The sequence below is a fragment of the Pteronotus mesoamericanus genome, unplaced genomic scaffold (genome assembly GCF_021234165.1).
Source record: "Pteronotus mesoamericanus isolate MK-2021 breed Mesoamerican mustached bat unplaced genomic scaffold, CSHL_Meso_final contig_226, whole genome shotgun sequence".
Taxonomy (NCBI): domain Eukaryota; kingdom Metazoa; phylum Chordata; class Mammalia; order Chiroptera; family Mormoopidae; genus Pteronotus; species Pteronotus mesoamericanus.
Window position 1 is genome coordinate 233993 of NW_026555093.1, and position 24397 is coordinate 258389.

The 24397-nt window shown below is 39.2% G+C and overlaps 1 protein-coding gene across 1 annotated transcript; it reads right to left on the minus strand.

The window, feature by feature from the left end:
• Positions 1-9376: 9376 nt before the first annotated feature.
• Positions 9377-18633, minus strand: SMIM9 (small integral membrane protein 9). Its single transcript, XM_054572251.1, has 3 exons — positions 18492-18633; positions 17098-17227; positions 9377-9404 (listed from the first exon to the last, which is right to left on the minus strand). Exons 1-3 carry the CDS (start codon positions 18631-18633, stop codon positions 9377-9379), a joined length of 300 nt encoding a protein of 99 aa, XP_054428226.1.
• Positions 18634-24397: the final 5764 nt, after the last annotated feature.

Here is a 24397-nt window from a genome sequence, read left to right on the forward strand (position 1 = left end):
TTGATATCAATACTTAAAAGAAATAGTTTATGTCTTCTCTCTTTCCATAAAATCCACCCATTTAAATCTAACAATTCAGGTGTTTTTTAGTATAGTCACAAAGTTGTACAACAATCACGACTATCTAATTTCCGAACATTTTTAACACCCCTAAAGGAAACCCCATACCCTGCGTCAGTCATTCCCCAATCCCCCTGCCCCAGCCCTTGGCACCATTAGCCTATTTTCTGAAGGACTACTAATGGAATCTACCACAAGGGGCTAAAAATCATCTCCCTTGAGACTTTATAAGTATAGATTGGTCCTTGCACTGGTTGGTAGCCCAAAGTCACACTGCTGGGGTGGCCTGAACAAACCTTAAGTGGACAATTTAACTTTACTTTATTTCTTGACTGGCAGAACCCCAAGACACTTAACAGAAACACAAAAACTTTCTGAAGAAGTCTTCACTAACACCAAGCCTTCATTTCTACACATATTTGTCAATAAAATGTGCAGTCTACATTTAAAAAAAAATCACTACATATGAACAAGGAAACAAGGCCCCACAGGTGAGATCCAGTAGAAACTACAGATAACCAAATAGGACCAAAAACTTCAGATATTGGAATTCGAGATTAGCTTAACATTAGAAAATGTATTAGCCCAATTTACCACATTAACTTATTAATGAGACGAATCCTATTATATCAGTAGGTAAAAAATATTCAGTGTAATTCAATATCTATTCATGGTAGTAGAAAAAATACTTTTAACAAACTGGGCATAGAAGGAAGGACCTTTAATCTGATTTTTAAAAGCTGTTTGTAAAAAAATCTACAACAAATATCTTGGTGGTGAAAGCTGAATGCATTTCCTTTAAGATTTTGAACAAGACAAGAATGCCTCTATAACCACCTTTTTTTTCATATGCATTGTAAGTTCTATCCAGCACAGTAAGGTAAAATAAAAGTATAAAGGTATAAAGGTTGGGAAAGAAGAAACAAAATTGTTATTATCTGCAGATACTTATTGTCTTTGTAGAATATTAAAAAAAAACCTACAGATAAATTATTAAAATTATAAGCACTATTAGTAAGGTTGCTGGCTATAGTCATTATGCAGAAATCAATTGCATTTCGGTACACCAGCAACACACAAAAATATATTTTTAAAAAATACCATTCATTACATCTAAAATGATAAAATACCTAGGAATAAATCTGTCTGAATAGACTGTATGAAAAGAATTATAAAACTCTATTAGAATCCATTAAAGAAAAGCTAAACAAATGGAGAGATAGGTCATGTTTGTGGTTTGAAAGACTCGGGTTTATGAAAATGTCAGTTTTCCCCAAACGGCCTGTAGATTCGATGCAATTCCAATAAAATTTTCAACAAATGTGTTTTGTGAAACTTGACCATCTAATTTTAAAATATGTGTGGAGTTGTAAACAACAAGAATAGCCAAAGCCTTCCAGAAGAACGAGGTGGAGAGACCTGCTTTCCAGATAGCAAGACCTGTAATAAAGCTATGGTAATTAAGAGAGTGTGGACAAATAGACCGGTGGAAGGGAAGAGAGACTAGGAGCAGATTTATGCACACTTAGACCCTTGGTAACATGACAGGTGGCATTGCAGAACAGTAGGGAAAAGAGAAACTTGCACTAAGTGGTACTGGGCATATTGGGGAGCCATATTATCAAAACAGAAACAGGCTGGTTAGAGGTGAAGGCAAACATTTTATGTAAACAACTGCAGTAGGAAGAAGTTCAGAGAGGGTGACTTCTTGAACAAAATTTAGAGAAAATTTTTACTGAGGCAAAGCCAGGGTAGAATAGTACTGGGAAAGCAAGTTGTCTGACTTGGAAGATAGTAGTCTTTTTTCAACATTCTCATGCTTTTTCCTGGTCAACCACTTCCAGTTTAGGGCACTCTTGCTCAGAATCTGATTTTGTTCCTTGGAATTTATTGCTCCTTGGAATTTATTGCAAGTGTCTGCTTTTTTCAACTCCTAGAACTGCCTGTAGGCACAGAAGTTCAGTTCAAAGTTCATAAGTGAAAAGATAGCTTCTCAGAATATCATTGGTTTGGCCAAGAAGTTTGTGTGGTTTTTTTTTCTGTAAGATGGCTCTAGTAGCACTTAGTTGTCTTTAACTTCACTCAAAAACAATTTTGTTAGATTGTATTGTGACAGCTGTCATATCAGCGTGCATTTAAAAAAACATCGAAATTGGTGAATTTTTGTGTAGCCATTTTAATATTGAAGACGGAAGAAAATAAGCAACATTTCCTGCATATTATGCTTTTTTTTCAAGAAAGGTAAAAATGTAACTGAAACACAAAAAAGAAAAAAGATTTGTGCAGTGTGTGGAGAGGGTGCTGTGACTGATTAAATGTGTTAAAAGTGGTTTGCAAAGTTTTAAAGTTTTGTGCTGGAGACTTCTCGGTGGATGATGCTCCACAGTCGGGTAGGCCAGTTGAAGTTGATAGCAGTCAAATCGAGACAGTAATAGAGAACCATCAATGTTATACCACATGGGAGATAGCCAACATACTCAAAATATCCAGATCAATAAAGTTATTGGTAAAAATGAAAAATGTGTCTTTTATTTTATGGAAAAAAAAAACTGAACAAACTTCTTGGCCATCCCAATAAAAAATACAACTGGACTCTACGTTATACCATACAAAAATTAATTCAAAGTGGCTTAAGGACCTAAATATGAAAGGCAAAACTACAAAGCTTTTAGAAGACAATATAGGAGGGGTGGTGGGAGGTGGGGACTGACTGAAAGAAGGTGAAGGGATTAGTCAAGGAACATGTATAAAGGACCTATGGACATGGACAACAGGGTAGGGATTGACTATGGAAGTGGGGGGTAGGCTGGTTAGAGGGAGTGAAAGGGGACATAATTGGAACAACTGTAAGAGCATAAACAACGAAACACATAAACAGAGAAGACAACATAGGAGACTTCTTTTTTGACTTTGGGGTAGAAAAAAATCCTTAAACAGACAACAAAAGCACTAACAGATAAAAGTGATTGCCAAATTTGGCTACATTAAATCAAGTACTTCCACTCATCAAAATACATCATATTGAGTGAAAATACAATCCTCAAACTGGGAGAAGATACTTTCCATAGTTATAGCCCACAAAACATTAGTATACAGAATATATAAAGAATTCTTACTGATTAATAAGGAATAAATGAGACTACAATTCAGAAAAACGGGCAAAATTCATTAACAGGAATTTTATAAAAGAGAAAGACAAATGATCCATAAATACATGAGAAAGATCTTTAATCTCATCAGTTGTCAGGGAAATGCAAATTGGCAAAAAATTAAAAGACTGATGATATTGCATTTTCTCAAGGATATGGGATAATGAGAACATTACATTCCAACTGATAGTAGGAGTATGAATTGGTGCAATCACTTTGGAAATCTGGCATTGTATAATGAAGTAAAGTGTGCACTTACTTTTTGACTCAGCAAGTTAATCACAGGGTGTATTCTTGAGAGAAATTCTTGCATACGGTACACTATAAGACCTGCAATAATATTTATAGAAGCTTCATTTAGAATAGAAAAAAACCTAAGAAACAATCCAAATGTCCTTCTACAGTTGATGGTCTAAATAAGTAGAGAGGGCTCTTTTCACACAATAAGATGTTATACAGAATGGATGAAAATGGGCTAACGACTACTGCAAGCATCTATATAGATGGATCTTAAAACATAAAGCAAGTAAAAGGAGAAAATCACAGAAGAATACATGTACATGACAGTTTTTATGACGTTTAAAAACAGGCAAGGCTGTTGTGTTGGAAGACAGGTCAGAGGTCACATTAAGGGTGGGGAGGATAACGAATTTGTTTACTTTGTGGTAATTCTTACAGCTGAAGGCTGATGATCTGTGCTCTTCTCTGTAGGTACCTTATCTTTCAACAAAGAAGTTTAAAAATTTTGGAGCATCAAGCCTAGGGATACCTCAAGAATTTAAAAAATGCAAGCAAAATTAAATATATATTGCCAAACATAATAGGCAAAAATATAAAGAAAACCAAGGAAATAACACGATGTTCAGGACAGTAGGAGGAGGGAGGGCTGTGAGCTTGAAGTGTAAATTGATACAACCATATGTGGAACAAAATAAAAAACATAAAATGGTCATAGCCTATAATATAACAATTCCACTTTCTGCAACTTAAGGAACTCAGACAAGATATTTACCTATAACCATGTGTGTAAGGATGCTCATCGAATTGTTGCTTGTGTAGCAAAGCCCCAAATGTTACTAACACTGAAATTTGGATGTTCAGAAAAAATGCAGCTTTTCTGTTCTGTTGTAACTTATGAATTCCCAAGCTCCTGCCTGCTGGATCTTGGGGAAAAATCGAAGTTTATGTCCAATCCCATTTAAAGCTCAGCATAAGGTGATAAATTAAACAGTCATTTCAAGTTTGATAAGAATGATGGTCTCCTGACATGTGGGGGCATGAGACAAAGGGTATATGGCTTTTACTGTTCTTTGGAGAGAAGTTGGCCCCCTTGTCTCAGCTTGCAAGCGTGAACTGGCACTCACTGGTGTCCGCAAGGATGTCGCTTTTCCTCCTGTCCCTCCCACCCCACTTGGCCTTTAAGGCAGCCCATGGTCTTTTGGTTTGAGCAATGCTCTCAATAGCCTCTGACAGGCCTCCTACCTAGCTTCAGTGTAGCCTTAACCAAGTTCACTTTGCCACAGAACAAGCCAAGTGACTGGCAGCTGGCTGGATCTGACCTCAGTATCATTTATAATATGACTTCAGTCTTTATTTCTCTTTTCATTTTCCATGTAGTAAATTCCCAATTTCCTGTAGTTTATCAGCCCAATACATGACAACTTCATCCTTTTATTTCCTCAAGCCAAAAGCCTGGGAGGCAACCTTGAAGCCTTATTTTTCCCTACATCTCATGCACCTCATAAATTCTGCCAGCTCTTCCTTCACAATATCTTCAGAATCTGACACTTCCTATAACTCTGTTGTTCCCCATCTGAGTCCAAACAAAGCTGTCTCTCATCTGGATTTTGGTAAAGCCTCTCCACTGGTCTCCCTGCTTCTTTCCTTGCTTCCCTATATTCTCAACATGGCAGCTGAGATGATCCTTTAAAAACAGCTATCAAATTATGTCCTTTCTCTGCTCCAAACCTTCTGTTGGTTCCCTTATTGCCCCCAGGAAGAGCCTAAATTCTTTCAATGGCCCACAAGGAAGTAATCGCCCCTTGCTGACTCTGGTTTCTTGGCTGCTACTTGAACATGCCAGGAGTGCTCTTGTCCCAGCACCAGTGCCCTGTTGCACATTCTGTGTGGAACACTTGTCGTTGCTGTTTGAATAATCTGAATCCTTCCACTACCACAGTGGCTCACAGTAGGTGTTCAATTAAGTGTCCACTGAGTGAACGATTTCAAATGCAGAAAAGCAAAGGGGAAAAACAAATTAATAATTTATAAAACTATTACCTGCATTATATTTATAATAGTGAAACAGTGGAGCCACCTTTAACACAGTCACACACTGCTGAAGAATGAGGATATTTCTGAGAAATGTGTCTTTAGGTGAGTGCACTGTTATGCAAACGTCATAGAATACATGTACACAAACCAATATGGTACAGCCTACTACACACCTAGGTTGCATGGTATAGCCTATTGCTTCTAGGGTACAAGCCTGCATAGCACGCTACAGTACAAAACAACATGAGATTAAATCAAGCACAAGAAAAATGATGCAATCAAAAGACAAGATGTATAAGCCTGATGCTGGCATAGGACAGCATACTGTTTTACAGAAAACTTATTTAAAAGTAGAAAGACTATACACAAAAGTAATGATATAAAGAAACCACATCTATCCAGGCTGAGCTGGTAAACTGGCAATCTCTGGTGCCATCTCTGAGACTCCATCAAACTAGCTGACACTGTTTGACTATCTTGGAGACTCCCAGAGACTCCATCCTACACAACCACCCAAGCTGCTTTTCCATATGAATGGCTGATCTTGGCTCCTGCTTCACAGCTTCTTCAATCCTCTCAAACAAGCAACAGCCAGCCTCAGTGAGCCCCAGGCCTGGCACTACCAACAGCCAGCCTAGATTCACAGCTTGGCTTTACCTAGGAATCTCCAAGCCCAGCACAAGTAGCAGCCATCTCAGATTGCTTTATAGCTCAGGCAGGATGGTTCTGGGCAAAACACAGGTGGGGGCTGACCTCAACCTGCGCCACCCAGGAAACCCAGTTTCCAGACCCAGTGGACAGCTACAGACCATATCGGAGCACCACCACCCTGCTCTCACACAGCTGATCCTCCACGGAGGGCAGAAGTTGGTGGAAAGTGGTCACAGCCAATCCTTGCAGCTGAGTGGCCTGAGTAAGTCTCTCCCTTTGACCTGTTAACAGCAACCAAGACTCAACTACAAGAGGAGGGTGTACACAACCCACACAAAAGGCACACCTCGAGTACCCAGCTTTGGTGATAGGGGAGGCTGTGCCCCTGGACCCTACAGGACACCTACTATATTAGGCTACACTACCAAGACACGGAGTCACAGCAACCCTACCAAATATATAGAAACAAACACAGAGAGGTTGCCAAAATGAGGGGACAAAGAAACATGGCCCAAATGAAAGAACAGATCAAAACTCCAGAAAAAGAACTAAACAAAAGGGAGCTAAGCAATCTATCAGGTGCAGAGTTCAAAACACTGGTTATAAGGATGCTCAAGGAACTTAGAGAGAACCTCAATAGCATAAAAAAGATCCAGTCAGAAAAGAAGGATTCACTCATTTAAATAAAGAACAATTTATAGTGGATGAAGCAGAGAAGCAAATCCATGATTTGGAACATAAGGAAGCAAAAAACAACCAATCAGAACAACAAGGAGAAAAATAATCCAAAAATAAATGAGGATAGTGTAAGCAGCCTCTGGGACAACTTCAAGCGTTCCAGCATTCACATCATAGGGGTGCCAGAAGGAGAAGAGAAAGAACAAGAAATTGGTAATCCAGTTGAAAAAATAATGAAAGAAAACTTCCCTAATTTGGTGAAGGAAATAGACATACAAGTCTAGGAAGCATAGAGAGTCCCAAACAAGATGGATGCAAAGAGGCCCTCTCCAAGACACATCATAATTAAAATGCCAGAGGTTAAAGATAAAGAGACTCTTAGTTTTTCCTTTTTTATTATTTATTTTATTAATTTTTTTTTGTTTTTTAAGTACAGTTGTCTCCATGTTCTCACCACCACTTTTTAAAGAGAGAATCTTAAAAGCAGCAAGAGAAAAGAAGTTAGTTACCTACAAGGGAGTTCCCATAAGACTGTCAGCTGATTTCTCAAAAGTAACTTTGCAGGCATTGGCAAGAAATAGTTAAAGTCATGAAAACCAGATACTTACAGCCAGGATTGCTCTACCCAGCAAAGTTATCATTTAGAATTGAAGGGCAGATAAAGACCTTCCCAGACAAGAAAAAAACCCAAAAAACTAAAGGAGTTCATCATCACCAAACCAGTATTACATGAAATGTTAAAGTTACTTATTTAAGAAAAACAAGATCAAAACTATGAACAATAAAATGGCAAAAAATACATATCCATCAACAGCTGAATCTAAAAAACAAACTAAGCAAACAAGAAGAATAGAGACAGAATCATGGACGTGGAGAGTAGTTTGATGGTTGCCAGATGGGAGGGGGTGTGGGTGAGAGGTGAGGGGATTAAGAAGTACAAATAGGTATTTACAGAATAGCCATGGGGAGGCACAGTACAGTATGAGAAATGGAGTAGCCAAAGAACTAATATGTTAACCCATGGACATGAACAATGGTGGGGGCATTGCCTGAGGGAGTGGCGGGTGCTGGGTAAAGAGGGTAAAGGGGGAATAATCAGGACCGCTGTAATAGCAAAATCAATAAAATACAATTTTAAAAAGTAATGATAAAATTTATAGTATAAGAAACACATAAACCAGTTACATGGTTGTTTTTTAACAAATATTATGTACTGTTCATAATGGTATATACTATACTTTTACACAACTGGCAGCATAGTAACTTTGTTTACACTAGCATCACCACAAACACATGAGTAATGCATTGTGCTAGGGTGTTAGGACAGCTACCATGTCACTAGGGGACAGGAACCTGTCAGGTCCTTTATAATCTTACAGGCCCACTGTCATATATGTTGTCTGTCATTGACAGAAACATCATTATGTGGTGCATGGCTGTAATTAGTATTATATGAGGAGTGGTTAAATGACTTATGTCATATCCACTGCAAGGAATGCTGTGTAACACTTAAAATTATGTAGGCATATATTTACCAACATGGAAATGTATCCATGATATGTCATAGTGAAGAAAAAAGTAAGCCACAAAAGAGGATGCATTATATGTTATTTGGTAAAAGTAAATGCATCTATGTGAATGAGTTTCTGTGACTCTGTGTGCATCAACATTTCTCAATCCCGTGTTCAAATTTGTTTTGGAAATTCTGCATATTATGTCTTCTCCTGGAGATTCCTATTAGTCTTTAAAGGCTCTTAGAGGTCCTAGAACAAAGAAATAAACAAAATAGAAACAGACTCACAGATACAGAGAACGGACTGACAGCTGTCAGAGGGGAGGGGTGTTGCGGCCTGGGTGAAAAAAATGAAGGGATTAAGCAAAAAACAAAACAAAACAAAACAAACCTCATAGACACAGACAACAGCATGGTGATTACCAGAGGGAAAGGAGGGTGGGGAAGGGAGAAGAGGGTATGGGGGGATAAATGATGACGGAAGGAGATTTGACTTGGGTATGTGAACACACACTACAATATGCAGATGATGTATTGTAGAATTGTACACCTGAAACCCATATAATTTTATGAACCAGTCACCCCAATAAATTCAAATAAAAATTATGCTTAAATTTTTTTTAATCCAACATCTCTCAAAACTCAATTGACCATAGAGACCCTATTGTCTCATAACATTTATTCAAACAGGAGTACTGTTTCATAGAACAGATTTTGGGGAACTATAAGCATAGAAAAGTTTGAAAGGAGATACACCAAAATGTTAACAATGTTTATGTCTGGCCTCTATGATTACTGGTACTCTTTCTTCTTTCTGTTTTTTTATGAAAAAATTTTGCAACAAGTATGTATACTTTTATAATCAAAACAGTAATAAAACTATTCCCATGTTTCGATTGCATGTTTTAAAAGAGAAAATAAGGCAACAATAGTTTCAGATAAAGGCAATTTAATTTTAATTAATGGATACTTCTTTATTGTAAGCACATTTTCTACTGTCTTGGAATCCATCAAACTAATCTATGCTTGGCCAATTGAATCTTCTAGTACTTCACCGGACTGGTTCACCTACAAGAATACTGGGAAAGGAAGAGAAAATAATGAGTGCTGAACAAAGTTTAAATTCCTATACACTCTCCTGGTCTGCACTGTTACTTTGTCATTACATCGCCTATTCCAAGAATTTTAGACAGCTTCTTCTCTATAAACTTCATGCTTTTATATGAACAAAATGCTTTGATGACTTGAGAAAATGGGTAAGAATGTGTTTCTGGTACAGATGGGATTTGAAGTAGAGATAGAAGTATGGTCAGATAGTTTTTCTTCTTCTCTTTTAATCCTCACCTGAGGACATGTTTATTGATTTTAGAAAGAGGGGAAGGGAGGCAGAGAAAGAGGAAGAGAAACATGATGTGAGAGAGAAACATCTATCGGTTGCCTCTTGGAGGTGCCCTGACCAGGGACGGAACCGCCACCCAGGCACATACCCTGACTGAGAATCGAATCCACGACCTTTTGGTTTATGGGACGATGCTCCAACCCTGTCACACAGGGCAGGGCTTTGCTTTTGCTTTTAAAAGTGTCTTTTTAAAAATGTACTCATCACCTGTGAGGTGTCCCTAGAGGAGAAGGAGGGTGGGTGCACGGAGCCCGCGGCCTGGGGCTTTTCAACCCCTCACTTGGAGGCGCCTCGCGTCCCCCCCTCACCCCGAGCCCGTCAGGCATCCTGCGCAGTTGATGAGGGGCCCCAGGGGCTCCCGGCGCCGGCGCCGAACGCAGCAGCCGCTGGACGCCACCATTGTGGGACCACCGCCCGGGCGATTCTCAGTCAGGATCCGAAGGCTTCTGTAGCCCTCCAGCCATTGTGGACCCTGCCTCTGCCTCTTCAGCTAGGATGTCTTGGGGGCCTTGACTCCTGACACTGTGACCTGCAAACCCAAGGACACCTCTCTCTGGAAGACAAGAAGTGCTTTCTCAAGACCAGAAAAGGAGACGGGCGGGGGGGGGGGTGCTGCCTCCGCAGGGTACCCTCAGAAGGTTGGAGCCTCACACCTGGGCCGTGAGCGTGCTTCCGGGGCCGGCTCCTGACTGACATATAGGAGGCAGAATGTCACCCTGACTCTTCAAGGGGAGCCTTCAGGGGACTGAGACCCACACTCAGCATCTTGCCTTCTACTGCAAGGGACTCTGTGCAGTCCTTTGTCTACAAGCGAGGAGAATGAGGCCGCTCCACAGAGGAGGGTTCCGGGGCTTAAAAACGCGAAGGCTCGCACCTCGGGAGTCCCTGGGAATGCTGACATCTCAGGGCCTAAAAGAAGGCTCTGTGTTAATGAGCTGCAGGTTTCATGTGGGAGTGAATGTCACTTTATAATCAATAGCAGTACTTGAGTGAGGAACACTATGCAGGAAGACACCTTCCATAGAAAGACAGTCAGGGAAAACCTTAGGCCAGCTGTGAACCTCCCGGAGGGAGCAAGCCTGAAATAGACTACGAGAATGACAACCTAAGAGACTCGATGCCTCAGCTGCCCCGGAACCTGTAATAGTCGTAAAGAATTTCTCCTCTAAGTCACGATTCCAACTAGGAAAAATGATCTACAAGTGCCCCATGTATAGGGAATTTTTCTCTGAGAGAGCTGACCATTTTATGCATCAGAAAATTCACACAGCTGAGAAGCCTCTTAAGTGTGACAAGTGTGACAAGGGTTTCTTTCATATATCAGAACTTCACATCCATTGTAGAGACCACACATGAGAGAAAGTCTACAAATGTGATGTGATTGCAATAAGGATTTTAGTACCACAACAAAACTTAACAGACATAAGAAAATCCACACCATAGAAAAGCCCTATAAATGTTATGAGTGTGGCAAAGCCTTCAATTGGAGCTCACATCTTCAAATTCTCATGAGAGTTTATACATTGCTTTTGCTCAGGAAGTCTTGGGGACATTATGGATCTCTGAAGCTCTGAAACGGGTGACCATGTCCATGGTGTCTGTCAGCTGTCATAGAGGTTGGAAAACGAACCGTCCAGAATAGTCATGGAAAAACTGAAATGAAGCTTGAGTTTCTCACATTTTAATTCTCTCCTGTTTGACTAGAAGGGGTTTTGTGTAACGAAAACCTCAGCGCATGGAGGAGATTTAAAAGGAGCACATGATTTCGTGGGTGGGCTGTGACCTGGAGTTCATGGGTCACTGTGACTCCAGATACAGGAGCATGCCCTGGGGAGGCCCTTCTTGCTCATGCCCTCCTCTTGCCCGAGGGAGGGCCGCCTGGTCACTGCCAGAGCCCCTTCCAGGCCTGGACCCCACCACCATTCACTGTAGCTCATGCCACGGTAGTGGGAAGCATTAGGATCCCTAGACCTTAGTTGGTAAGGAGCCAGTCGAAATATTGGTAGAATTTTAGTTTTAGGAGAAATTGGTTTGATTTCCAGCTTTGCTACTATTAGATATGTGAGCTTCAGCAAATCACTTAAACTTTGAGTCTAGTTTTCTCACAAAATGAGGATATTAGGCTAAATGATTTCCAAGTTTCCAGCTAGACCTAGAGGTCTATATTTCTACATTTCTACATAGTTGAATTATTTTATCATGCTGTTGCTGGGGAATATGACTAACACTTTGGAAGCTACTAATTTTGTGTTGAGCTTTAGAGTCCATAATTGCTATCTTCAGAAAATATTATGTGACCTACAGCATGTCCAAATCAGTTTAATAAAATTACTTTATAACAGGGAAAAATTTTTAAAAATGTACTAATCAAACAATACAGTTTGCTGTGGAAAGATTAGAAAGTGCAGATAGATAAAAATAAACATGAAATTAAATGACAATAATAGTAATAATAATTAAAACCACTTACCACAAGGAGATAACCAATATCTAATATTTTGGTAAGGTCCTTAAAGGCTTTTCTCTTGTACATATAGTTTTAAATAACAAATTGGATTAAATTGTATATACTCTGTTATTATCTGATTTTTTCTACTTAACAATGTTTCATGAGTATGATTCCATGTAATTATCCTTCTACAACAATGCTTTGGTTACTGTATAGTACTCATTGTATGAAGAATGTTCAATGCTTTCTTTAACCAATCAATGGACATTTAATTGTTTCTATTTTCTTACTATTATAAACAGTACTAAAAATTCCTCATACATGCATCTTTGCATACTTGGTAGTGCCAGTCCCCCTGATTGCCACTGGAGTGCCAAGAGGCTTCCATGTTGATTTCCTCAGGTAATCAGCAGCTGGTTTAAGCCTTTATTAGAGCTGCAGCTAATGGTGCATCGGTGACTACAGAGGATGAATAAAGAGGCCCAGAAAAATTGTTTGCGATCTTTGCTCTGAAATGCAGTAATAAAAAAAATCAACTAGTATTACTGAGAGTCTGTTATGTGCCAAGTGCCAATTTTTCCTGTGACTTGATGTGCCCTTTATGACTATAGACTCAAATCTTCCTTTATTTCTGCAATGTTTAAAAATTATACCTTGAAGTATTTTTTTCTGTTATGTTATTTTGCTTTTCTTTTACAAAGAAATTGTCTCCTGCATCTATCATTTTTTTTCTTTGATCTTACTTTCATTAAAATCTTTATCTCTATTTAATAGTGCTGGCTTTCTTGATCCTGTATTTCAAATCTTCTTTTATATTTTTCATCAATGTCTTGTTTTGTTTTGCTGCCTTTGGCCTGCCCTCTATTCCCCACTGACCTGATTTCACTGGGCAGTTTGTTCCCAGCAAGGACTTACTGGATTTTCTACCCAGGTTGAGCCATCTACTTCAAAGAAGGAAGTATTTCTCTTGGCATGTTGCCTGCTTTATCTTCACAGAAGACTTTCTGGATGTGCATTTTAACCAATACTTCAAATGTCTCTGATTCAGCTGGCCCGCCAGCCATAGTTTGAGTAACAATGACTTAAAAGATAGAGAATCAGATATATGCTAACTTGAGTCCTGGCTTCTTCAGTTAAGAAATGCAGTCTTCCTCTGTGTGTGGGTATAAGGAACAGGACCGGTGAACATATAGCCAGTCTCTGTCAGAATCTTTCTTACTGACCACCTCGTATCTGTTTGACTCTTCCTTCCATGCATGGAACACAGCCATCCTGTAGTGCACACAAAATATGACACCGACATTCCCCTGGAAATGGCCTTGCTGCTGAGACTGCTTTCAACACACAGCCTCTAGCGGTTAGGGTTTGCCTCAGCTGTCAAGAGCTGCCAGTACTTCCCACATCCATTAAGTAATCAAGACGTGGTTATAAAGATACAGCTATTTCAGGATAATGTGAGGACAGCTGTGATGGGGTCAACGAAGGCTTTGTTGAACTTGCAAGGTAGTTTAACTTCTCCCTTTCTTCCCCTACCCTCCACAGGTATCGATCACTGATAATACCCTTCATACCAAACTCCTATCTCATTATCTGCTTCCAGAACACCTGGCTTGTAGCATAGCATTTCTCCAAGACTCCAATCCATTCCTTACTATGTCCAGCTCAAAGTCCAGAGCATCTGGGTGATGTTTGCTGTCTCACATCTGGGTCTAGCTTTTTTTGGTTAAGTGACCTATGAACTAAAACAAATTATCTGCCCCTGATCTCCACACCCCATACAAAACGATGATTGGTGCAGGAAGAGGATAATCACCATAAACATTCCCATATAGAAACAGGAAGAATGGAAGACACTCACCAGTCACTGTTCTCTAATTATCCTAGAATCCTGCTGGGCAGACATTGATTAGGCCAGGGTTTTGCTTTACAGGAGGAGCTCCCTGGCCTATTGCCCATCCTCTGGGAGCCCCTGCCTGTCCATTATTCTCTGTGACTGCATCTGAAGCCAGTGTTGGGGAGCATGCTCTCCTAGGAGCCTTCAAAGCCTGTGTCCAAATACTGTTTTAAGGCTCAAACAATCAATTGCTCATTTTGTTTTTGTCCATGGTTTCTTTAGCAATAACCTTCTCTCAAAAACTTAGCTGACTTCTATTTGGCTCCAATCAGTTCTATGTACCAGTAAGCACACCTAAGGTTGTTTCCTAGACACAGTTCTTGATCCTGTGACCATTTTGAGATTCTTAGGAGTCATAGGTGGAGACACCACATCCTTCATCTCATCTTTGCTCTCAGCTACTTTATAACATTGCAAAGTTTGAATAGCCCTTTACTACTCAAAGCCTTCTTTAATCCCATCACCCACTTTTATGGGTTCTCCCAGTTGGACTATGTTCCACCATAGCACTGATTGCCAGTGTGTAATTATTTCTCTGTCTCTCTAGCAACCAGGACAGAGCCAGTCAGGTAGTATTCTCTTGGTAAGTACTGACTGAATTAATGAAATTTAGCCTTTTCTAGCCATACTTAAATATATTGTTAACTATTTCAGGAATCTCTTTGGCTTCATGTGATTTATGTAGATCAGCAATTTTCAGCCTTTTCCATCTCATGTCACACATAAACTAATCGCTAAAATCCTGTGGCACACCAAAAAAAAAATATATATTTTTGCCAATCTGACCAAAAATTAAGTATAATTTTGATTCATTCACACCAGGCATCTTGTGTTAGCTGTTGTCATATTTTATTTGACAATCTAGGGGAAAGGAGGTCAGTGCCCCTGACTAAGTAGTCAGGTATTGCATGTTTTAAAAATTCTGCAGTACTTCTGGTCAAAATGGTGGCATAGGCAGTCTGGCTTGCACCTGTACAACCACATCAAAATTACAACTAAACTATAGAACAACCATCACTCAGAACAGACAGAAATCAGGTTGAAAGGAAGTCTGACAACTACAGAATTAAAGAAACCACATCCATTGAGACCGGTAGGAGAGGCACAGATGGGAGAGAAAGTAAGTCTCTCCCTTTGACCTGTCAAAAGCAACCAAGACTCAACTACAAGAGGAGGGTGTACTCAACCCACACAAAAGGCACACCTCAAGTACCCAGCTTTGGTGATAGGGGTGGCTGTGCCCCTGGACCCTACAGGACACCTACTATATTAGGCTACACTACCAAGACACGGAATCACAGCAACTCTACCAAATACATAGAAACAAACACAGGGAGGTTGCCAAAATGAGGGGACAAAGAAACATGGCCCAAATGAAAGAACAGATCAAAACTCCAGAAAAAGAACTAAACAAAAAGGAGCTAAGCAATCTATCAGCTGCAGAGTTCAAAACACTGGTTATAAGGATGCTCAAGGCACTTAGAGAGAACCTTAACAGCAAAAAAGATCCAGTCAGAAAAGAAGGATTCACTCATTTAAATAAAGAACAATTTATAGGAAAACAACAGGAGAGTGGATGAAGCAGAGAAGCAAATCCATGATTTGGAACATAAGGAAGCAAAAAACAACCAATCAGAACAAGAAGGAGAAAAAGAATCCAAAAATAAATGAGGATAGTGTAAGGAACCTCTGGGATAACTTCAAGTGTTCCAATATTCACATCATAGCGGTGTCAGAAGGAGAAGAGAAAGAACAAGAAATTGGAAATCTATTTGAAAGAATAATGAAAGAAAACTTCCCTAATTTGGTGAAGGAAATGCACATACAAGTCCAGGAAGCACAGAGAATCCCAAACAAGATGGATGCAAAGAGGCCCACTCCAAGACACATCATAATTAAAATACCAGAGGTTAAAGATAAAGAGAGAATCTTAAAAGCAGCAAGAGAAAATAAGTTAGTCACCTACAGAGGAGTTCCCATAAAACTGTCAGCTGGTTTCTCGAAAGCAACTTTGCAGGCATTGGCAAAAAATATTTAAAGTAATGAAAACCAGATACTCACAGCCAAGATTGCTCTACCCAGCAAAGCTATCATTTAGAATTGAAGGGCAGATAGAGTTTCCCAGACAAGGAAAAAACTAAAGAAGTTCTTCATCACCAAACCAGTATTAAATGAAATGTTAAAGGGACTTATTTAAGAAAAAGAAGAAGATCAAAACTATGAACAATAAAATGGCAAAAAATACATATCCATCATCAGCTGAATCTAAAAAACAAACTAAGCAAACAAGAAGAACAGAGACAGAATCATGGATATGGAGAGCAGCTTGATGGTTGCCAGGTGGGAGGGGGTGTGGGGAATGGGTGAAAAAGTGAGGGGATTAAGGAGTAGAAATAGGTAGTTACAGAATAGCCATGGGGAAGGAAAGTACAGTATAGGAAATGGAGTAGCCAAGAAACTTATACACATGACCCAGGGACATGAACAATGGTGGGGGCATTGCCTGAGGGAGTGGGGGGTTCTGGGTAGAAGAGGGCAAAGGGGGAAAACTTGGGACAAATGTAACAGCAAAATCATTAAAATATAATTTAAAAAATAAAAATAAAAATTCTTACGGCACAATAGTTGGAAACTGCTGATATAGATAAACAGTTTGGTAAATTTTCAGGGAGTTGAAAACACAGTTAATTATGTATTTTCCATGTATAGGAAATGTAAACCATGTAAACCAAAGGGAAGGAAAGTTAGGAGTTAATGAAGTTTGTACAAAAAATGAGCAGTTGCAAATACTGGTTATTAAATGTCACCTGTAAGTCATTGGTAATGGACAGAGCAGGTTGAAGGAAAAAAGGAAAGTAGAGCAGATGTTTTAAAAGACGGTTGCATAGCCTTTCAGATTTTGGTCGCTGAATCACTTTCCTTAAAATTTTCCCTAATTACCATTGTGAAGGCTGGTGTGGAACTTGAGTTTTCCTGTCTATTCCTCAGGTTCCCTCTCTCCTCCCCTTTCCTCATCCCACAAGAGCTTACGTGAGGCAGCAGAGGGTCCCCATTAGTGTTGTGCTGATAAGAAAAGCAAAAATGGCTGCTGGAGGTATGGAGTTTTTGATGAGATCCCACAAGTAATCCCTGAAGTTGCTCTGCCAGGTCCTGTGGTTTTCTGCAGAAAGAGCATAGAGTTTTATTAGGAGAGGTCAAGTAAGTTATGAGGCTGGGATTTCAACCCTGGTTCAAATTCAAATAGCTGTCCTAGATATAATGCTCTTACAGTTGCCCAGCGCCTGTATTCTTATCTATTTTGCTACGTTGCCTCTATAATGTTCAAGGAGTACACATTTTTTTTTATAAAAGGTATCCTCAGATGGATATAATCTTTGCCTTCTCATGAGTCAAATAGGAACAATAAGCTCTGCCCTAGATAACTTAAGAGCTTATTTGAGGTCTTGGTGAATAAATGGGGTACTTTCTGAAAGAGGAGCATAAATTAATAACTAATGTGTTGTTGCCTAGATTATGTTTGGGAGTTCTGCAGGAGACTGAAGGTAGCAAATGTCCCATGAAGATAAAAGTGAAGGCCACCAGCCCCAGGAGCATCCTGAGTGGGAACGTGCCAGGGCAACTGGCAGAAGAAACTTTAGAGGGAGTCTGCCAGTTAAGGTAAGGCTCAAAAGACTGGCTGTTTTCTTTAGGAAGTGGGAAAGGAAGGAGTAGGTACTGTGATTTAACCATAAGGAAAGAGGTAGGGAAAACAAAAGTGTCTCTGATGTGGAGTCAAGAGGGCTCACTGCTCACCAGCAAGACAGTTTCCAGAGCTGGACCTCTGGAAAGGATCTGATCAGCAGGTGTGTGCGTGTTGGAAGCTGGGCTTTGGGAGCACCTAATCCGGATCAGTGGGTCATCAGGTTTCCCTTAAATTCACTTCCTTTGTCAATTGTTCCCTGACTCCTCCACCAAAACAACTTTAATTATCCTTTTGCCTTGGAAGAGTAATTGTTATATTCCGTGGGAGATTGACATCTATGGCTTTGGTGGTCCACCTGTGAACTTGTAATTCACGTTATTAGTGCTTGTTGAACTAAACTGAACCATACCCTAATTGTTTGCTTTCTTGTGAGCATTATTATTTTTTAATTTTTTTTATATTTATTTTTAGAGAGAGGGGAAGGGAGGGAAAAAGTGAGGGAGAGAAACATCCACGTGCAGTTGCCTCTCATGCTCCCCCTACTGGAGACCTGGCCCACAGCCTAGACATGTGCCCTGACTGGGAATCGAACCAATGACCCTTTGGTTCTCAGGCTGGCACTCAATCCACTGAACCACACCAACCAGTTCTATTTTTAAACACAAAATAAATTTTTCCTGACCTGAGACATGCGTGCTATGTCTTTGGAAGATAGGAACATTTATTCTAACAGCAAACACACCCCTTGAGCGTGGTTTCAATCCTGCTTTGTCTTGAATTTCAACAGCAGATAAAGGTGACACACAGGAAACTACAGTTTCCAACAAGAGGCAAGTCAGAGAGCATAGCAGAAATCCAATGCTCAGCAGCCTCTGGGGTTCCATGGGTTCCCCTGAGGGCCACTGAGCTGCACTCGCTCAGCCAAAGGGAAATGGGTTTTTTTCTTGGCTCTTTCCAAGATAGCTTTGTCTGAAAAGTTAGAAAATGGTGGGTTAGATTTTATAGCAAAAAACTTCTTACCTGTCATGAGCACAAAAATAATTCACCAGTTGACACTATTGAATCCTGAACATAGTCAGTTTCTGAAGTAAAATGCATTCACCCGCCAAAAAGCAGAATAGCACAAAACAAAAATTTATTATGCTCTATCAGTCAGACACCCGACATTCCTTTCTAAACTACAAGCCCCTTCAGATTTCCCTAACTCAATTGGTGGATATTATTTCAGTTGTTCAATCCAAAACCCGTGGTGTCATTTCTGACTTTTTTTTTTTTTAACTCTCACATCTTACCTATCAGAGAAAAAGCCTGGTCTACTTTATCTACAAGGTGTACTCATAAACTACCATCATTTCTGCCTCTCTGCTTCCATTCTCACCTCCCTTCAGTCTTCTCCACTGAGCAGCCAAAGACATTTTGCTTTGTTGTAAGTCAGATTATGTCCTATTTACTTCCCTGAGCTCACATTTCCTATTATCTCTTCTTGGTCACTGTAACTGAGCCTCATTTGCTCTTGAACAAGCCAGATGTGTTTCTACCTTGGGGCTTTCTCTTTGCTGCTCTCTCTCCACAGAATGCTTTCCCTCCAGATAGTCTCATGACAAGTTTTGCACCTCCTTGAGGTATTCAAATACCACCTTCTCAATGAGGATTTTCCTGAGAACCCTTTATTAAAATTGTATCACTCTCTGACAAACTTCCTAATTGTCTTTCCTGCTTTATATTTCTCCATACACTTCATCGGAGCAGATATATATATATATATATATACCTTTTTGTTTTATTTTATTATATGTCTTTCCTGAATAGAATGTCAGCTACCTGAGGGCAGGAATTTTTGTCCATTTTGTTCACTGCTGAACAGTACCTAGCACACAGGGTGTTTAGGTGCTCAATTGTTTTTTTTGTTTTTTTTTTTAATGAATGGATGGTGAAGTTTGGCAGTGAAAACTGCCCAAGCCAACAGTCATTCTCACCCTTTTTTCATTTACTACTTATCAATATAAAAGAGAAAAACCTGGATCCTCCCTTTCCCAGCCATCCTTGTAGCCAACAATGGCTGTGTTGACATAGTTCTGGATGGGAAAGCATAACAGAAATCTGATGGGTTGCTTCTGGGAAGACTTTTTGCTATACTGATCAAAGAGATGGTGTTACTATCTTTCCTTTGTGCTGCCTTGAACATTGTTTAAGTGTTAGCTGAAGTTGGAGCAACCATCTTGTGACCATGAGGCAATGTACATGAGAGAAAGGCCAAGAAAATGACATCTATTCTGGCTCTGACAATTTCAAGCAACTAAACCAACACATCTATCTGCCTGCCTCCGGATTGCTTGGCATGAGAAAAAGAAATTCCTATTTGAGTAATTGTAATCTGGGCTTTTTGTTATTTCAGGCATTTATAACAGATACACTCATTCACTGTTTGACAGGGTTTAAAGAGAGTTGTGTTGGGTGGGAAACCACTTACCTGAAAATTAACTTAGCACCAGGGGTCCAAAGAAGCCAGTGAATTAAGCTTCAGTCTTCAAGGTACAGCAGAAGAAGCTGGCCAGAATCTTCCTCTAGTCTCTGAAGTTCTAAATGGAATTCTACCACTCCTTATGATATCATTTACTGCATTTGACCCTCCCCCAGTCTCTCTCTACTTGGTAGTTAAGGATACCAACATCTTTTTCTGTCTATGCCTAAACATCTGTGTTATTACCAAAACTGATCCTTATAGTGGCTGTATCCTCTTAGGCTTAAAGAATTCAAAGATAATTGATTTGCCCCATAATATCTACTACACTTTATAATAGCATATATGTGGAACTTAAGAGGTGATAAAGATGGCATTTTATATCAGTAGGGGAAAGAGAGATGGTTTAATATTATGATTTGCTACCCATTTGGATGCACTAAAGTGAGAGCCTTGTGCACAAAAATAAATTCTAGATAGATTAAGGACTAAACAAAAATAAAGTCATATACATATTGAAATAAAATATGAAGCCTGGCTGGTATGGCTCAGTGGACAGTGGATTGAGTGCTGGCCCGCGACCCGAAGGATCACTGGTTCAGGGCACATGCTTGGATTGCGGATCTGATTCCCAGCTGGGGGCGTGTGAGAGGCAGCTGATCAATGTATCTCTTGTACATTGATATTTCTCTCCCTCCCTTCCCCTCTCTCTAAAAACAAATAAATAAAATCAATCTTCAAAAATATGAGTGGAAAAAGCTACTTTGTAAGCATGTCATAAAACCCAAAACCCATAAATGAAAACACTGATAAATTTACCTCATGTTCCATAAAAATGTAAAGCTTTCATACAGCAAAATATTGTAAAGATAGATGATTAATGACAAATTAGGTAATGCATTTTATTAACATATATGACAGTTTCTCCAGGATCCTCATTGGTCACAAACTCTAGAAATGTTATAAAAGAAGGGTTAATGGGATGAGCCACAGTTCCCACTGCTGCATTTAGTTCTAAGAGATACTCCACTGAATCACTTGAGTGCAAGCATATTACTCTCTGTCCCTACTGTGGACCAGTTGCCCTAACCTCTCATGAGTATCAGGGCCAATTACTGTTGCCAATATGGTAATTTTTGTCTGTGAGGTAAGAAAGGAAAGAGTGCTGAGTAAGTATTTCTCTCTTGATCATGCCTGGCATCCCCCAATTCTTAGACCCTTTCTCTTATCCTCTTGAGAGAATAAACTTCCAGACTTCTGCTAGTGTTATTGTGTGGAGGTGAATAGAAAGTTGTAGACTGTAGGATTAAACTAGTTTTCAAATTGCCTAATTCGATAGTTTCTCAAGTAATGTTCCTTAGTTTTAGCATGCCACCTGTACTTCCATTCCTAGAGTTACTCAAAACCACCAATTCCTGGCTGTTTTTGGAAGATTCTGTAGTGTAAATCCAGTTTCTTCTTGGATTTCCCAGTTGGCAGCCTAAGGTTCTGCTTTCTAGGAATTTCTAAGTTACTTTCCAATTATGCTTATTCTTTCTACTTCCTAAAATTTTATTACCCTGGTCTCCTCTCCCTTAAGAATTTATGAAGCCCTCCCTCCTAATTTTATGATTATTTTATTGGAGAGTGAAGGTCAGGGCTTTCATTCAATTTGCCACCTTTCGTTGGAAGTCCTCAAGCAATTTCAAAACTATGACAGGCTGCTGGGGGAGCATTGGGAGGAGTGTCATGCAACCAATGTGAGCAGGATTCATGGGACAAAGAAGCTCCTCAGAGGAAATTATATTTAAGTGATATTTAAGTGGAAACTTAAAAGGTGAATAGGAATTAGCTAGATTGGTGAAAGGGCAGGGAGGGACTGTTACGGAAGGAACAGTGTTATACAATAAAAGACTGGAGGCCAAGAGGGAGAAATTGCAAAGTGGGAGATGGAGGAGTGATGTGTGATGAAGCTGGATGTGAATTAGGAAATATTTGAGGGGAAATGGACAGCACCTATTGAATTATAAGAAATGGTGCAGTGAGGGAGAGGGAGATATTAAGGATGAAATTTGAGTTTCTGGTTTGGAGAACAGTCATGTCAAATACTGAGTGGAGATCTAGGAGGAAGAATATTAATATAATATGTGGGACATTTGAGGCAAGGTATAAAGTAGGCACTGGGATATTTAGATGTGCATAGGAGAAAGGTTGGCATAAAAATAGAGATATGTGAATATATATACTTAGGCTGGAAAAAATCTTGGATTGCATTGAGGAAATGTTTTCTTCACATCTCTGTAAATGTTTTCTCACTGTCTTGTTGAATTGAAGATTGCAGTTGAGAACTATGACGTTTAGAAAGTATTGTTTGGGTTGCAATTCGCAGAAACCCAACTTTTTGTTTAGGAAAAAAAAGAAATCTCGATTCACAAAACAAGGACCAAGTAAGAATGTGAGAAGGGTAGTTTCCCAAAGGAAGGAATGCTAGCTAGACAAAGAACAGGTGACCACCATTAATATCACTAATTCTTTCTGTTTGTAGGTGATCAATCTTGACAGGAATGTTTTGAACATTTTATTGTTACAAGATAGAAAAGCATGTAACTGAAAGTCTCAGCCTTGGTTAAGCAATATGGATTAAATCATACCCACAAGTTCCTGGCAGTGCTATGTCAGTCATTACCCTTGAATTAGATAGTTGAAGAAGGTGGTTAAGAATAGTTACAATCAGTCCAGAAACATTAAAGTTAACTCTATACTTAATCTGTTACCATAAAGCTGGGACTCTATATACTTTGTTTACTAAAAAAGATACAGAGTTCTTCTATTACATTGAGAGATAGACTTTTTTTTCTTATTCTCATGATCCTTTTTAAAAATAGATTTTATTTATTTATTTTTAGAGAGAGGGGAAGGGAGGGAGAAAGACAGGGAGAGAAACATCAATGTGTGGTTGCCTCTCGTGTGTCCCCCACCAGGGACCTGGCCTGCAACCCAGGCATGTGCCCTGACCGAAATCAAACTGTTGACCCCTTGGTTCACAGGCTGGCACTAAATGCAATGACCCACACCAGCCAGGGCTAGACTTGTTTTAATATGCATCTTCCAAAGAGTGTTGACTTGTAATCTTGAGACTGTTTGATAAACATTTGTGACAGAAAATTATATTGGTTCACTTAAAGTTGCAAACTTTAAGAGATTGCATTTGCTCACCAATCTGATAATTAACTTGCTATAGTCTCAGTGATCTCGTAAATAACTCAACCAGCATTATAAAAGTGGTGTGGGTTTTTTGGTGTTAACAAGTGTCTGTTTTCCTACTTGACTAGGTTTATGCCATTAAACAATGCACAATCTCCTTCTTTATTATCCCTGGACCTTTAACATTGGTCCCAGGCTATGTTCTATTCTGGTCTTTCTTTAATTCCACCTTATCCTAAGAGACTCTGTTTGATCTGAAGATTCAAATTTCTAAAATTATTATTATTTTATCTCAAAGAATTTTTTTCTATTGTTTTATTTGACCACATCCACTCTGATCTTTCCTTTAGGACTTTCAATTTTTATTGTGGTAAGAACACTTAACAGGAGATCTATCCTCTTAACAAATTTTGAAGTGCACAATACCTTATTAACTATAGAAACTGTGTTGTACAGCAGATCTCTAGTACTTATTCATCTAGCATAACTGAAACTATACCCGCTGAACAGAAACTCCTTATTGCTCTCTCAGTCTCCGTCTATATAAGCTCTTCTTCTGGATCATGGATTCACTTCTAATTTTTAAAATTTTTATTTTGCATCTCATAAATCATATAACATTTTACTCTGAGTTCAATTTACTCCAGTTTTCTAACTCAGTAATTTGTTTTTCTAAAGTGTCCATCCTGCTATTCAGTGCCTCTATATTTTAAATATCATTGTTCATATTTTTATTTCAAGTGTAACAACACAACCCTCAAAGTCCATTTGTTTGTATGTGTCAATGTATTAATTAACTGCTTATTGAGGAAACTGGCAGAAATACAAAAGAACTGGTTCTAAGAACATTCGGGAAAATAGAGATGTATATAGTCAATGGGAAAAGAATGCCAAAACAAGATTATTAAATTATACTATTTCAGATTTAATCAAAGATAATTTGAGTAGCAATTGCCTTTTATAAATGCACTTTGTGGCAGAAAGCTCCCTGAATATTCTCTAAC